At 40.6% G+C, this 15,267-nt stretch overlaps 1 protein-coding gene across 3 annotated transcripts in view; it reads left to right on the top strand.

Annotated features, from left to right (window-relative positions):
* Window positions 1–15,267, top strand: part of LOC138774569 (serine palmitoyltransferase 3-like) — a 54,229-nt gene that overhangs the window by 32,307 nt on the left and 6,655 nt on the right. For all 3 annotated transcript variants that reach the window (XM_069955573.1, XM_069955574.1, XM_069955575.1), the window contains 4 exons: window positions 3,465–3,558; window positions 11,919–12,024; window positions 12,317–12,536; window positions 14,480–14,600. In XM_069955573.1, the coding sequence (XP_069811674.1) occupies window positions 3,465–3,558; window positions 11,919–12,024; window positions 12,317–12,536; window positions 14,480–14,600 (541 nt within the window). The remainder of the gene's footprint in view (window positions 1–3,464; window positions 3,559–11,918; window positions 12,025–12,316; window positions 12,537–14,479; window positions 14,601–15,267) is intronic.

Genomic DNA, 15,267 nt, shown 5'->3' on the forward strand with positions numbered 1-15,267 from the left:
CTGCCTTATATAGAAGGGGAAGGGGAGGTGCTGACATCACAGAGGGGCCTGCAGCTGATTGGACGAGCACTAGTGATCATGGTTAATGCCTTTCTCCCGCTAGTGATGCTCCATGCGAATTTCCTTAACAAATCAGCGGGAACTTGCTTCATTCTTACAGTGCGACTCGCCGAATCTTAATGGACCAAATTCGCTTCACTCATCTCTACTAAAGATGAAAAAATCCCTTGAAGAAGACACATATGGGGACATTTAAGAAGCGCCTCTTCTTGAATCCAGTCTGACATGCGCTTGCTGTACGTTGGGTGCAGAAACATCTGATCCAGATTTCTGCCATGATTTACACCGTAAATCAGGCGCCGGAGGAGGCCACGCCAGCTCCCCACTTCGAGGCCACCTGCCCATCAGGTGAGCGGGGTATACAGCTGGCGTATGCCAGGGAGAAGAGGAGAATTCATAAATGTATCCCATAATGTGTATTCACTTTGAGATGAGAAATCAAAAATTGCTGAAAAATTTTCTGTGTGAATGCCTCAAAACGGGGGACAAAATTAAAGTGAAATCTGATCTAGTTCAGCCTTGCTCTTCCCAAAAATCTTTACTTATTCACAAAAGACGTTATTGGATGCAAATGACGTGTAACACCTTCATTTGTTTGGTGTATATTTTCTGTGATTTGCTTTATTTTTCCTTACAATAAAGTCATTTGTAATAACTATTATTCTCAATAGTAGAAAATGTTTCTGAATCCAAAGATTCAAGAGCTCCACCCAGATATCTTAGGAATGTTATAGTGTTTGGGTAACGTTTATTTCCTGTAGAACATTCCTAATGTGAATCCAGCAGTGAAGTTTCCTCTGATTGTATTACTATAAGAGGATTCAGAATCGTGGATATTTCTTTGCTTTCAATTATTTCATTTGGCTATTGCTGATGTACGGGGTAGAGCCTAAGTCAACAACTGACCCACATGAAAAGTTTTCCTATATGTAAATCTTAAATGCAATGTTTTGTAGACAACAACAATCAACAAGTAAGGACTAGCCTATATAGTAGACTTTATTATCTGGATACCAACCTGACGTCTTATCCTAAAATCATGGACAGCCACTTTAAAAAATAGAATAATTCATAATTGCTTATAGGTAATATACGGTACTGTGCAAAAGTTTTAAGCAGGTCGAGAAAAAAGGCTAGTCCAAGTAACAAAAAACCTCCTGTGTGACCATAACATATAAACAGTCTTTTTTTTTATTTGAATTGGCTGTAGGGTGTCACACTTTAGGTGTCATTGGCTGTAAGTCATACACTGAACCAACGCAGAGACCTAAATATTAAAAAGGGGTGAGCGGAAAATATTTTGTATGTTTTTTATATGTAGAAAAAAAGTAAGAAGGCTTAAAAAAAGAATAAAATTAAATCACATAAATATTTTGGGTGACCCCCTTTTTAACTTTGAAGATTTTGAGATTTTTTTCAAAACTACCGGGGATTTGTGGGTGAAAAACATGTACTTACCTTCCAGGCTCCAGTGCTGGTGTTCGCTCTCCTCTGTTCTGGTCCCCGATTGTTTCTAGGTCTAAGTGGGGACCTGGGATCTTTTTTGGAAGCGACAGGGAACAGGAACAGAGGTGCAGCAGATTAAAGATTTATCTTGCTGTCGTATAGTAGGTTTTTTTTTTACGTGGCCCAATACAGGGCCTTGCAAGGAGGATAAGGAGCACTGACTAGCAAGATGCTCGTAGGATTAATCACACAGCTGGAACGTACAAACAATTGCAGTATCATTCTCCATTCACACAGAGGCTGATAATGACAATTTTACTGCCACACAAAGGATCCATCAACCAACGAGCAGGTTTTTTCCCGCTCATTGTCTTATTTCTGGCACTCTTACATTATCAACCGACTAAGCGATTCTAGGAAAGATTGTTGGCGATAATCGGCCAGTGTAAAGAAGCCTTATAAGAGAAGTCTAGCGTGGAGGGGATCATGTGGGGGGGGACATAATAAAGAAAGTATGCTTACCGGACCTTGTGCCCATGCTGCACTGTATCACAGGGCTCCCATACCCCGCCAGATCTCATTTCCTCCCCGCTTCGGGGCATGTCATGACCCAGCTGAAATGTCATGAAAGGGAAGGATTTAGCCCACTCAGCCAATCGGTGGACTGCCCCAGTCACTCACTGGCTGAACAGCGGCATCCATCAGAAGGGGAGATATGAAGACTGTCGGCAGGGGTCCAGTAGAGGGATGTGGGGCTGTGCGGGCACCAGGACAGGTTAATATACCTTTTTTATTCTGTCTGTCCACCCACCCCCACCCTCCTGAAGGACTTCTTCTTTAATTGTATTTGTTGCTCATAGAAGCCAATCACAGCTCGCTCAAGTTTCATTTTACCAGAGCAATATGAGATATGAAAGTTGAGCTGTGATTGGTTGCGATAGGCAACAAAGAACTATAAGACAACTTCATAAATCTCCCTCATTAAACTAAGGGCCCTATTCCACAGTAATGATAATCGGCCGGATCGGCCCCATTTGGCCCGATTCAGCCGATTATCGCTCTGTGAAATAGAGTGAACGATCAGCCGATGATCGTGTCATCGGCTGATCATTCATGTAGGGCCAGACCTAAAATCATCGTTCCCCCACCGCGCATCGCTACGGTTGAATAGCGGTGCACGGCAGGCGACCGTCGATTTGAGAAGCAGCAGCAGCATACATTACCGTCAGGTCTTCTGCTCCGCTCCGTTGTCCTCCCCGGGTCCCGCGCGCTCTGCCTTCAGAATGGCCTGTCAGCTGACGGAGCGCTCCGCCAATCACAGGCCTGGACCCCCTGCGGCCTGTGATTGGCTGAGTGGCCTGTCAGCTGACAGGCCATTCCGAAGCTAGAGCGCGCTGGACTTGGGGAGGAGGACGGAGCGGAGCAGAAGACCTGACAGGTAATGTATGCTGCAAGGGCTGCAAGGACATCGGTAACAGCCCTCGCTCAACGATCATCGGGCCGTGGAATAGGCCCAGTAAACGAGCGGCGATCTAGCAGATCAACGCTCGTAAGTACCCTTACTTTAAAAGATGTCTTCCACGTCTGCCTAAAACTTTTGCACAGTACCGTGCGTAGTAACCCTTTACTGTAAACTTTAGAATCTGTATTGGTCTACATAACACATACCAGTTCTCCCAACTTCAAAGCTATCACGGACACAGCAAATGTTTTTCATGGACATCGGAAAGTTGTTCTCTATTTTTACAGACTGTCCAGGAATTTACAGGCGGATGGCAACTGCTGTTCTCAGTGTGTTCGGGCTCGGGACTGTCTGAAACAATACAATTTTAGCTTCTCTTTGTGTCATATATTTAAATTGATTGTGAATTTTGTAAATTTGTAAATTCATTGGTGAACTTCTAGTTTTGTCTAAATACACCCTTATATCAGTAATTGTATTGATTTCTTTATTTTAGGGTTGTCTAATTTTAAGTGATGAGCTGAACCACACTTCTGTAGTCCTTGGTGCCAGACTTTCAGGAGCGACTATTCGAATTTTCAAACACAATAGTAAGTGCGACTTTTTATCTGTTGTCAAAGGGTTATCCGATAATAAAATATTACTTTATTATAATACAAAATTTATTCTCCTCCTTCTCATTAAAGTTTGGCCAACCTGCCAAACTTTTGAAAAAGTTCACTCTTCTCTATGTGTAAACCGTGTCTGACGTATAACACTGCCAGGCTCCTTCTGTACAGTGTTCAGAGAAATTATAGGTAAATGGCTGAGAATGCGGCTCCAGGTAAAGGCCCTATAACAGTCATTTTGTTGATTATAGCTCCGTGTAATAGGGACAATGATCAGCCGATAAAACGATCATCGGCTGACCGTTTCTTTAGGCCTTGACCTGCTCCCGGTCTTCTCCTGCGATCTGCATGCGCCCCGGCTCAGAGCTTGCTCTAAAGCTGCAGCCGCAGGACCAGGAAGGATGCAGAGCACAAGAGAAGACCGGGAGCAGGTCAAGGCCTAAAGAAACGGTAAGCCGATGATCGTCTCATCGGCTGATCATTGTGGAATGTGGACAGGTAGTGTATTATCTGTTTGGGCAAGGGCTGCACGGACATCGCTAACGATGTCCGTGCAGCCCTTGATTAATAATGGAGTCATGTAATAGATCGGTGCTCATTTATAATATTGATCGGGTCTTCAACTGTCAATAGTAGCCTTACAGCAGCCTTGATTGATCAGTCTCTCCCTATTTGGCTATATGCATAGACAGATCAAAAACAGGGTGGGTGTGGAAAAGCCACCAGTGACTGCCCCAATAACTAGGGCCTCCTTCTCGGCTTGCTTTTTTATATTTTTTTTTAACAAGGGACTGTCCACTAAGCCAATCAATTTTTCTCTCAGTCTAATTTCTTTTTTTTTTTAACTGCCACAGTAGTAGTATAACATCTTTTACCGCCTGCTCTGGGTTGCCATTGTAGCATAGTAAATATTTCCTAGAGAGTGAAGGTTACCTGACAACAGTCATAACAACCCCGGGACAAGTGGTAATGTAACACCATTTACCTTACTGCAGTCTTCAAAAAAATCTAGAGAATGAATGGAAGACAAGTGCTAATGCCACATCTAGTGTGCCTGTCTGTAAAAAGGAAAAGGAGTATTAAGTGTAGCACATCTGTATTACTGAAACAAATCCTGAATTGCTTATAACCCTTTGACCTTTGTCTAATACAGGATTTCCACTCCAAAAAGTTCTACCCTGTCCAAAGCCTGCCCTACTGATAATCCACCCTAAAGTACTCCTCACAACAGGTCTTATTGGGGTGCATTAGGGATATGACTGTAACCTGATGAGCCATGTTATAGTGTGGTGGTCCAAAAGGGGACTGATTAACTTTTTTTAAATCTCCCAGTACTTATCATCTGCTGTATGTCCTGCAGGAAGTGGTGTATTTTTTCTAGACTGAAACTGCTCTCTGCTGCCACCTCTGTCCATGTCAGGAACTGTCTAGAGCAGCAGTAAACCCCCTCCTGATCTGGACAGTTCCTGTCATGGACAGAGGTGGCAGCAGAGAGCACCTTAAAAACTAGGAAGAAAACACCACTTCATGCAGGGCATACAGCAGCTGATAAGTACTAGGAAGGCTTCTTTAAAAAAAAAAAAAAAAGTAAGTAATAAAAACTTTATAACTTTTTGGCACCAACTGATTTATAAAAAAAAAACCAAAAAAACTTTCAAAGTACCCCTTTAACGCTACTCTATGATGAACATTAGTGACCCTAATGCTCATGTGAAATAGTCTTGCACATATACCTACATAATAATAGAGGGAAGATCAGAAGAACGACCATAAAAAGCTAACCTGTTCCTTTTTCAATGACCCTAAAGGCATAAAGTGCCATTAACCTTTGCTATAGTTAACCATTCACCCCATACACATGTCGCACATTCACTCACTTCTTGCTTAGAAATTATGAAATAAGGGTAAGGCCATCTTTTTAGGAATAGATTTTCCATACACATAGCATATACAAACATTACGTTATGTCATTAAACTAATAAGTGAACTATTATACTAAGGGAAAGCTGATAAGCCATTATTGTATACACATCACATGAACATAAGCTTCTCCATCTCTATATCACCATGAGCGATAACTATAACCTATTCACTGATAATGAAGAACAGTGCCAGGACCTGGGGCAAGGCAAGTATATTGCAATATAGAAGATTGTCGGCAGAAAAAGACCTCTGGGTGCATCGAGTCTGCCCTATTAGTATTTACTTATTATCTTGGGATAGATATAAGTTTGTCGCAGGCAGGTTTACATTCACTTATTGTGGATTTACGACAGAAGTCCCTGCTCCAGTTTGTACACCAACAACAGAGAAGAATACCCCAACAATGTCTGCAGGTGTTCTTCCTGTAGCCTTTAAGTGACACTGTCACCCCCTTTTTGCATTATGACTTTTCTACACAGGTGTAAAGGGTAAATGTTACAGTTTTACAGAGATCTGGTGTACTGTGGCGGCCGGGGCTCAGTGTTGGAATGATGCTGATCCGGCTCGGCAATCCATTTAGATGGTCTGCAGCAGACCATTATAATAGAGCACCGATCTGATGGATCGGTGCTCTATTATATACACAGCATTGATCCTAATGGGAGATCAGTGCTGTGTATATAGAAGTCCCCCAGGGGGCTTCTAATTACTGTAAAAAAAAAAGTGTTTTTATTAATAAAAAAAATCCCTCCCCTAATAAAAGTTTAAATCACCCCCCCTTTTCCCATTTTATAAATAAAAATAAAGACAAGGATCAGCCGACGACATACATGTACGCTCATCGTTGCCTTTTAACAGTTGCTATTAAACCAAGCGATTATTGGCCATAACTGCCGATAATCAGCCTAATACAGATGATAATCGTTTGGTGTAAGGCTGGGTTAACACTGCGTCTTTGCAATCCGTTTTTTGCAAAAAAACGGATGAAAAAAAACGGATGCATTTGAGTGCATCCGTTTTGATCCGTTTTTCCATTGACTTCCATTGTAAAAAAAAACGGATCAAAACGGATCCATTTTTTTAACGGACACAAAAGTAGTGTCAGCTGCGTTTTGCGTCCGTCAAAAAAAACTGATCCGTTTTTTTTACAATGGAAGTCAAACGGATCAAAACAGATGCACACAAATGCATCCATTTTTTGATGATGAAGAAAAAGGAACTGTTGCAGTACTCACTATGTGCATCTGCATAGTGTGAATAGTGGTATTGGTTGTGCTGGCCTTTTTTGTTTTTCTCACTCTTTCCATTATATATGACTGTGTTAAACTGAGCTGAAAATACACCTCAAACATTCCATTGTTTCCTTGCTGTTAGAATGGCAATATATAATTTTATTTTTTTATTAAACTTAATTTTTTTAAATGTTTGGGATGATTTGTATTTCCCCATATAAACATTTCCAGCCTATCTAATAAATCTATATCTTCATGTTCTACACACAGTGACTTTCAACCCTAAACTCGGTGTGACACTTGACATTTGCTTTGTTTCTCCTTCATGTTAAAAACTCCTTGATGTGACCTTTATAAGACGTAATGAAGGATGCTTTTTCTGCAAGGGTTTTTATTTCTTTATTCCAAATTTCTGACAACTTTAAAATTGTTTTAGTTTTTAGAAAACCAATATTTTGGGTGACTTGCTTGCGCTTTCCCTATAAGAAGTCTTTGGTTTATGTCTATCCTTTATCTATGACCGTCTGTTTATTTTTCTTCTGATCGTAACTTTGGTCAAATAAAGTAATACACTCCTGTCGAACAGCATTGCATGGATAAAAATTATTTGAGGGGGGTTGTCTGTTTTTATTCTGGATGGATTTTAAAAGCATCAAAGTTTTTTATGCTTATTTTTGTAAACCTTTGTTTTTTAACATTTAGAAATAATTGTTACGTTTTTATCACATCTGGATGCTTTGGTTATATGAACATGATAGATACATTCTTCTGCTCTGTACCCCTCCTCTTTTAGCCAAACTGCTTTGCTTTTATGTTCATTGCAGCCAGTCAGCAAGTCAGTGAGGTTCTGAAACTGGTCCGCAACCAATCAGATAATAGCTGAGTCAGCATTCATTTTATAAAGAGTTGTCTTCATTGGACAATAACTTTAAATAACTTTTTTTCTATACTACTACTACTAATAATATTTATTATTATTATGATTATGATTATTATTATTATTATTATTATTATTATTATCTGTTTGAATTGGACACTGTTTAAGTCTATTGTCAAAATCACCTGATCTCCCATAGAAGGAATTTAAGGAGAATTTGACAATTTTGTAGATATAATGTAATTTTAAAAGGAATAATAATAATAATAATAATAATTTTTATTTATATAGTGCCAACAGATTCCACAGCACTCCACAGACCCATGCTGCCCTAGTTACAGGCAGTGTGAATTACCAACAATGAGGGGGGAAAAATTTACTTTGAAATTCTGAGTTATTTTAGAAAAAAATATTTTTCCAAACAGGGCAGGGTTGCAGTGAATATATTCTGGTTGGACTGGATTGACTGGTCTGATTGACTGGTCTCATGTGCAAATGGTAAGCTTGGATTAGCTGCTTCCTGTTAAACTTCACCATTTGCAAAGGAATCTTAAAAGGGATTTCCAGGTATGCTAAAAGAATGCTTTCAAAGCAAAATGCAAATACTCACCTGCCCAGAATCCCTGCAGCTAATGTTTTGACAGCTTCCAGTACCCGCTGCTCAATGCAAATCCCTAATTTCAAGGATGTTTGGTTCCTGCTCAGCCAAATGCCTGCTCAGCCAATCACTGGCCACAGCAGTTACCTGCCTCAGCCATTGATTAGCTGAGCAGGTATTTCCTGCAGGAACCCAACATTATCAGAAGCATTGAGAAGCAGGGAACAGGAGCATTTGGAATGTCAGCTAAGGGGGCTGGGGCAGATGATTTTTTTTTTTTTTATAAAGCATTCCTTTTCCAGGGTTAAACCTTTTTGTATGTCTGGAAAACCCTTTTAAATTAATTTCCTAGATTTATCTAAAAGAGAGGACCCTAGGACTTTACAAACCAACCCCCAGGAGGAAATGAGCTTTACTCAATATGTCCACGATCACTTGTTTTTTCCAGTCCCATTGAGCGTTTTATTGCGTCAATGCCACGCCCACTCCCACCAAGACAGATGATTGATAGCCTGGTTGCTGGGAAAATTTCTGCATTTAGGCTGTCAATCCAGTCCGAGTCGTAAATGTAGGGGGTTTTGGAATAGTGACCATTGACTGTAATCGGAAAGACCAATCATGGTCACAGTGAATAACGCCCATTTTGTTGACTCTGTAGGATTGCAGAGCACTCAGGTCCTGACTAGGGATGGTCCGAACCGAGTTCGGTTTGGGTTCGTACGAACCTGAACGCTCGGCAATGATTCCCGCTGATACAGCGGGAGGACCACCTGGAAAACTGGGATACAGCCATAGCCTGTATCCCAGTTTTCCAGGCGGTCCTCCCGCTGTATCCACCCGCTGCACGGAGCGGGCAGACAGCGGGAATCTGATGCCGAGCGTTCGGGTTCATACGAACCTGAACCTCGGCAGTTTCGGACCATCTCTAGTCCTGGCTTGTCCAGTCCTGGGAGCGGTCAATGTGGTCCCACAGGTTCTCTTTAAGGGCCCTAGAAACACTCATTTGGCTGAAAATTGGCCCGTGTAAAGGTAGCAGCGATCAGTGAATGCCCGTCGCCAGCTGATAGCATCTTTTCTGTGGTGATTAAATCTATCGTTATTGGTCCCACATCTGGGTGTGTAAACCAAAGATGTGTAGGTGATAATAATGAACGTTAATGGCCCCATTAATGATGCAGCAATTGTTTGTGCAGCCCAGCCGCACGATTTATCATGCCATGTAAAGGCACTGCAAATGAGCGCTGATCTCACCATTCAGTTTGAGGCTGCAGGTGTCCAAAGATCAAGTAATGTAAAAGGAGCCTAATAGAGGGCAATGTATTGTGGGACAATTGACAATGAATGTGTGCAGATTAAATGTATGCAGGTACCAGGGAAATAAATGATAAAACGATGAACAAGGCAATGTTCCTTATCCCCTAGGACTTTAGATAAGGACTGTTAATAAAATTTAAAACTTTGTTAAACATAAAAGATCTTAAGGATCTTTGGACTGTATCCTAAAGGTATAAGGTATATGTGTATGTGTTAACTAGGACATGACAAAGTATCTGTACAAATAAGTGAAGTCATCTGACATAATAAAATCCTGAAGACGGGCTACAAAAATGGTGGAGGGTGTCAGGCATGAAATATATCAGGAAAGACTTAAAGGGGTAGTGCGGCGCTAAACATTTATTCACAAAATAACACACATTACAAAGTTATACAACTTTGTAATGTGTGTCATGTATGTGAATGACCCCCTTCCCCGTGTTCCCACCCACCCTAGACCCGGAAGTGTTGGTGCATTATACTTACCGCATTTGCGTCGACCCCCGTCCGCCATCTTGTGACAATGACGTCGTCTTCGGGAGGTCGGCCGAACCGCTCCATCCGTCCCTCATGCCGCCCCCCCTCTGCCTCGTCATAACTGTGCTCAGCCGCGATTGGCTGAGCACAGTTATGCTCAAAACAAACTTCCAGCAGATGTGGTTGGTAAATCTAAAATAAAATAATGTAAACCTGCCTGGGATAAACATATATCTATCCTAATATAATAAGAAGGGAAGTATTAAAAGGGCAGACTAGATGGACCCAGTGGTCTTTTTTTGCCGACAATCTTCTATGTTTCTTTGTTTCTATATTCTGATTCTCAATAAAAAGGTTAAAAAAAATGAAGAGTGCAATATGCCTCCATGTTGGATTTTACAGTCAGATTTATCAAACATGGCATAAAGTGAAACTGGCTCAGTTGCCCCTAGTAACCAATCAGATTCCACCTTTCATTCCTCACAGACACTTTGGAAAATGAAAGGTGAAATCAACCTGGTTGGCAATAAGATTGGACTGGCCCATGAAAGTACCAGGGGATCTGACACCATAATGGAGGACCAATGGTCTAGCAGAGCACAACCCCGTTTGGAGTTGACTTAGCTTCTATTTCTTAAGAGCTGATTCATATATAACCTTTAGATTTTATTGATTCTTTATCTCATGAATACAATGGTATCAATAATTGTAATACTATTAAAAGTAATGCATGCATTGCCTGCAATAGCAGAATCCTATTGGCCCTGCTAGTAAGAACCTACCCTTCTTGTCTCCCCTTAGTTCTTATGACGTGAGCTGGAAAAGTTATGTGACCTATATTCCTTCAGCACTCTTTATTATCATCGAGAGCAAACACTTGGGTGTGCATTTATGCTGCAGAGCAATGCGTGACTTTGCTGATGCAATTTCTTAAGAAAACCCTAGCACCGCCTGGCTGTATATACACGATGAGACCATGAGCTGCACTTGTGGGCAAATGTGTCACCTTGAATAGAGGCAGTGTCGGACTGGGGTATCTGGGGCCCACCAGAGGAAATGAGCTCTGCCCCCTCCCTTCTCTCCCCTGCCGCTGTCACAAGATTGTAACAGCGGCAGGAGACAGAGAAGAGGGGGCAGACATAGGGACATCAGCTTATGGGATCATTATGATCCCATAAGCTGATGCTGATATCCTAAAACGACCTGGGCATTCAGGCATCAATGACCCAAGGTCGTGAAAGAGTTAACTACTTCATGTCTATGTTAAAATACCTTGGTAATACCCTATAGGCCAGTAGAACCATATAACAAAAAAAGACTTAAATATGGATGACCCTTTTGAACACTTGAAGAAATCAGGGGGGAAAACTTAGGGATTTTTTAGTTTCTTTTTTAATTATTATAATTTTTTGTATATTATAGGCCGCCTGCTCTTTTGAATAAAAAGTGAATTTATTTTTGTAAAAAAATGTTATCGCTGTGATCTTAACAACCCAAGCAATACTGAAATCTCATGGTGAACACAGTAAAAACTAATTGAAAAATCAATAATTTTTGGCAATTTTTTTCTCCCCCCCCCCCCATAATTATAATCAATAATTATATGTTTCAATAATAACCTACATTTCATCCTACGTAATTACAAAACCTCAGACGGTTATGTCAATGAAAAAAATAATAATAATAAAAAGGTTTAGGAATGCAGGAACACTAAAATGCCCGTGTAATGTAATGCTATATATCCTAATCACATGATCCGTTGTAGTTGACTTATTCTGTTATGTTACTTTTAATCATGACTACGAATTCATGTTCTGCTGACTTTCTTATTACCGTGAATATTTGTCATGTGGAAATCCTATTATGAAATTCCGGTGACTGTTACATGTGATGCAAATCAAGTTTGTCCTTTTTCCCTTAGACATGAAGGACCTGGAGAAATTATTGCGGGATGCTGTGGTCAATGGTCAACCGCGCACCTACAGAGTCTGGAAGAAAATCCTTATCCTTGTTGAGGGGATTTACAGGTACTAATCCTAATGGAGGAAAATAACAACAAAACTATATAAAGTTCTTGGAGAAAAAAGATGCTCCAGAAATACTATTTTATGTTAAAAAATAATTAAAAATAGAAATAAAAATAAGGTGGGCAGGGCCTCCATAAAGCTTGTTTACAACATGCTGCAAAGTGTATGCAATTACCCCTGCCCTATTCTGACTTTCATTCCTTATATACGGTATAAGCCCTATTAATGGCAAATACTAATAGGAGGGATCCAAAATTCAATAGGTTGGACGACTCTCTTTTGCATTTTCCAGCATGGAAGGGTCCATTGTCCGTCTTCCGGAAATAATAGCATTAAAGAAGAAGTACAAAGCTTACTTATATCTGGATGAAGCACACAGCATTGGAGCTGTGGGCCCCACAGGACGAGGAGTGGTGGAATACTTTGGAGTGAACCCTGCAGATGTTGATGTCATGATGGGAACATTTACCAAAAGCTTTGGAGCCATTGGAGGATATATTGCTGGAAAAAGGGTAAACTTTATTTATTTATTTTTTTCCCAATTGTAAGAGATATTTTGGCCATATTAGAATTAAAGGGGTTATTCAGCTAACATGGCCACCTTCTTCCAGAGACAGCACCACTCTTGTCTCCAGTTGGGTGCAGGTTCTATAAATTAGTTCCATTGAAGTGAATGGAGCTTAATTTCAAAACACGCCTGAACTGGAGACAAGAATGGTGCTGTCTCTGAAAGAAAGTGGCCATTTTTTTTAGCGCTGGAAAACCCCTTTAAGTCACTAAGGGCAATAACAATGTAAAGATTCTTCTTACTCAAGTGAACTCAAAGTAAAAAGATTATTCTGGTAATTGTTTTATCTAAATTTCTGCTCCCTTATAATTTTGTTTCCTCCTCTAATTAAAATGACCTAAGTAATGTGTGCGATAGTTCGTTATATACATAAGCATCACTATGAAACACAATTACCCTGTCAGCCTTGTTTCGTTGACATTCATAATCTGGAAATCCCCCTGTCTATCCTAATATATATTCCATTTTATGGGAATCTGTTGTTAGGTTTATGCTGCTTTAACCCAGCTAACTGTCTGTGCACTTTAGTTTTTTTTTTAACTCCATGTGTTTAAAAGCATATATGGCTTGCAATTTTTGACACACCCACATGAGCCTTTATTTTTTGCAACACCAATTGTCCTTTGAAATTTTTTTTCCGCAGTGAAATTGAAAAAAAGCAATTTTTTCATTTTGTGGGGTTTTGTGTTTACGCTGTTTGCCCTATGGTAAGATGAACATATTATCGATGTTCCTCAAGTCAGTACCATTACAACGATAGGCAACTTGTATATCTTATATAGCATTTATTATTTTAGTATGCGAGATCAGGAATGCCATAATTTAATAGTTGTGGCAATTCTGTGTGCGGCAATAGCAAATTAGTTTTTTTTTTTTTTTATTTAAAAAATAATCTCATGGAGATCAATGCAGTACATATGTTCTGGATTGTTCTTTTCAATCAGCACTTTATTACTATGGGCTTCAGAAAACCTTAGTAAAGCGTCATAACATTGCTGAAGCACTGAAAGTATGATGGATGGAGTGGAGTAATCCCGTCACTAGACCACTGATCATGATTTGACAGCATTTAAATGGTTAATTAGCCGGCCGCAGAGTGGCACAGTACAGAGCAGTGACCCCTTTGTGTACCCTCTTAGGGACCCATTGGCATACGGGTGCTTTAAAGGTCCTTAAGGTGTTAAATGAGGGCAGCATAAACAAGTCACACAAATGCTGAACAGAAAAGTGCATAACTTACGTCATTCTGTTCAGTCATTCTCCTAATATGCAGAAAAATGGGCTTCGCAGTACGCTACTTCCTCCTCCCTCTGTCTGCTGACTGATAACAGCTGTCTGCCTATTCACAGTATATACACAGTATAGGCAGACAACTGCCAATAATCAGCAAACTAACAGTGGGAGATGGTGTTCATAAATATCAAGGACTACTGAGCACATGCACATAATGGAGAGGAGTGTGTAGTGCTCAGTGTCCTCTTTATTCAGGAGGCTATCTTGCTCCATAATGTTATCTGGCCTGTCTAGAGAGGATCCCTGTAGTTTCTCACCAGCAATTAAAATACGTACTGTAACAAGCCCTACTAGGACCCCTACTACATAAACTCTAATTTCTCAAGAGTCAACCTTTTGATTAATTTGAAGCCTTAAATTTCATTCCATCAACATTTAAATTGCCAAGATCAGGATATTTAAATTCCATCCCCTGGGGACATCTAGGAACATCTCTAAGATGCTCAGGAGCACTTCAAAAATGCCAACTTTAGGGTAGGGTTTCCATAGACTTTACCCTATTGGCAGGAGTGTTGACAAGTCTGCAATTTCAGCATTAAATAAAAAAGTATACCTTTATAGTTTTCTCTATAAATGTGTTTGTTAATCTTTTAGGAGCTTGTGGATTATTTAAGGACTCATTCACACAGTGCAGTTTATGCAGCATCCATGTCTCCACCTATAGCTGAGCAAATAATCCGAGTAATGAAGTGCATCATGGCACATGATGGGACTGGTAAGTGGTTTTGTTCTGCATATTGTACATTTTGGTGCAAATTCCACACTGGATATTGTATCAGCTCCAGGGCCTCTTAGTCCAGGTTCTCATTTTTAGTCTAATTCTGCTTCCCCTTTAGTTACAGGGTGCTTTTGACCGATAGGGGCCCGATAATACCTGTAAACGAGCAGCGATCTGCTAGATCGTCGCTCGTTTACTGGACCTATTACATGGCCCGATAATCGTTAAACAAGGGCTGCAGGGACATCGTTACCCATGTCCTTGCAGCCCTTGCTCATCTATATACAATACCTATCCACGTTCCAGGGCTTGCAAAGGGATTGCTGGGTGCAGTGGTATGGAGGGGTAAATCTGCTAGATGGGGTGCTTGGCAAGAAAACCTCAATGTCCAAAGTAATATCAATATAAAGAAGGGAGCGGCACTTACCATCAATCCGTGCAGAACATCGTGCTTAATTTATTTCAGTAAGTCCATAGTTACATACATCTCAGCAGATAAGACACCAATCGGCCATGATGATGTCAGGTGACAGCTGTTTCGCGCTATACAGTGCTTCTCCAGCGCTGTATAGCGCAAAACAGCTGTCACCTGACATCATCATGGCCGATTGCCGTCTTACCTGCGGAGATGTATGTAACTGTGGACTTACTGAAATAAATTAAG

This window comes from Dendropsophus ebraccatus, chromosome 15 (genome assembly GCF_027789765.1).
Source record: "Dendropsophus ebraccatus isolate aDenEbr1 chromosome 15, aDenEbr1.pat, whole genome shotgun sequence".
Lineage (NCBI taxonomy): Eukaryota > Metazoa > Chordata > Amphibia > Anura > Hylidae > Dendropsophus > Dendropsophus ebraccatus.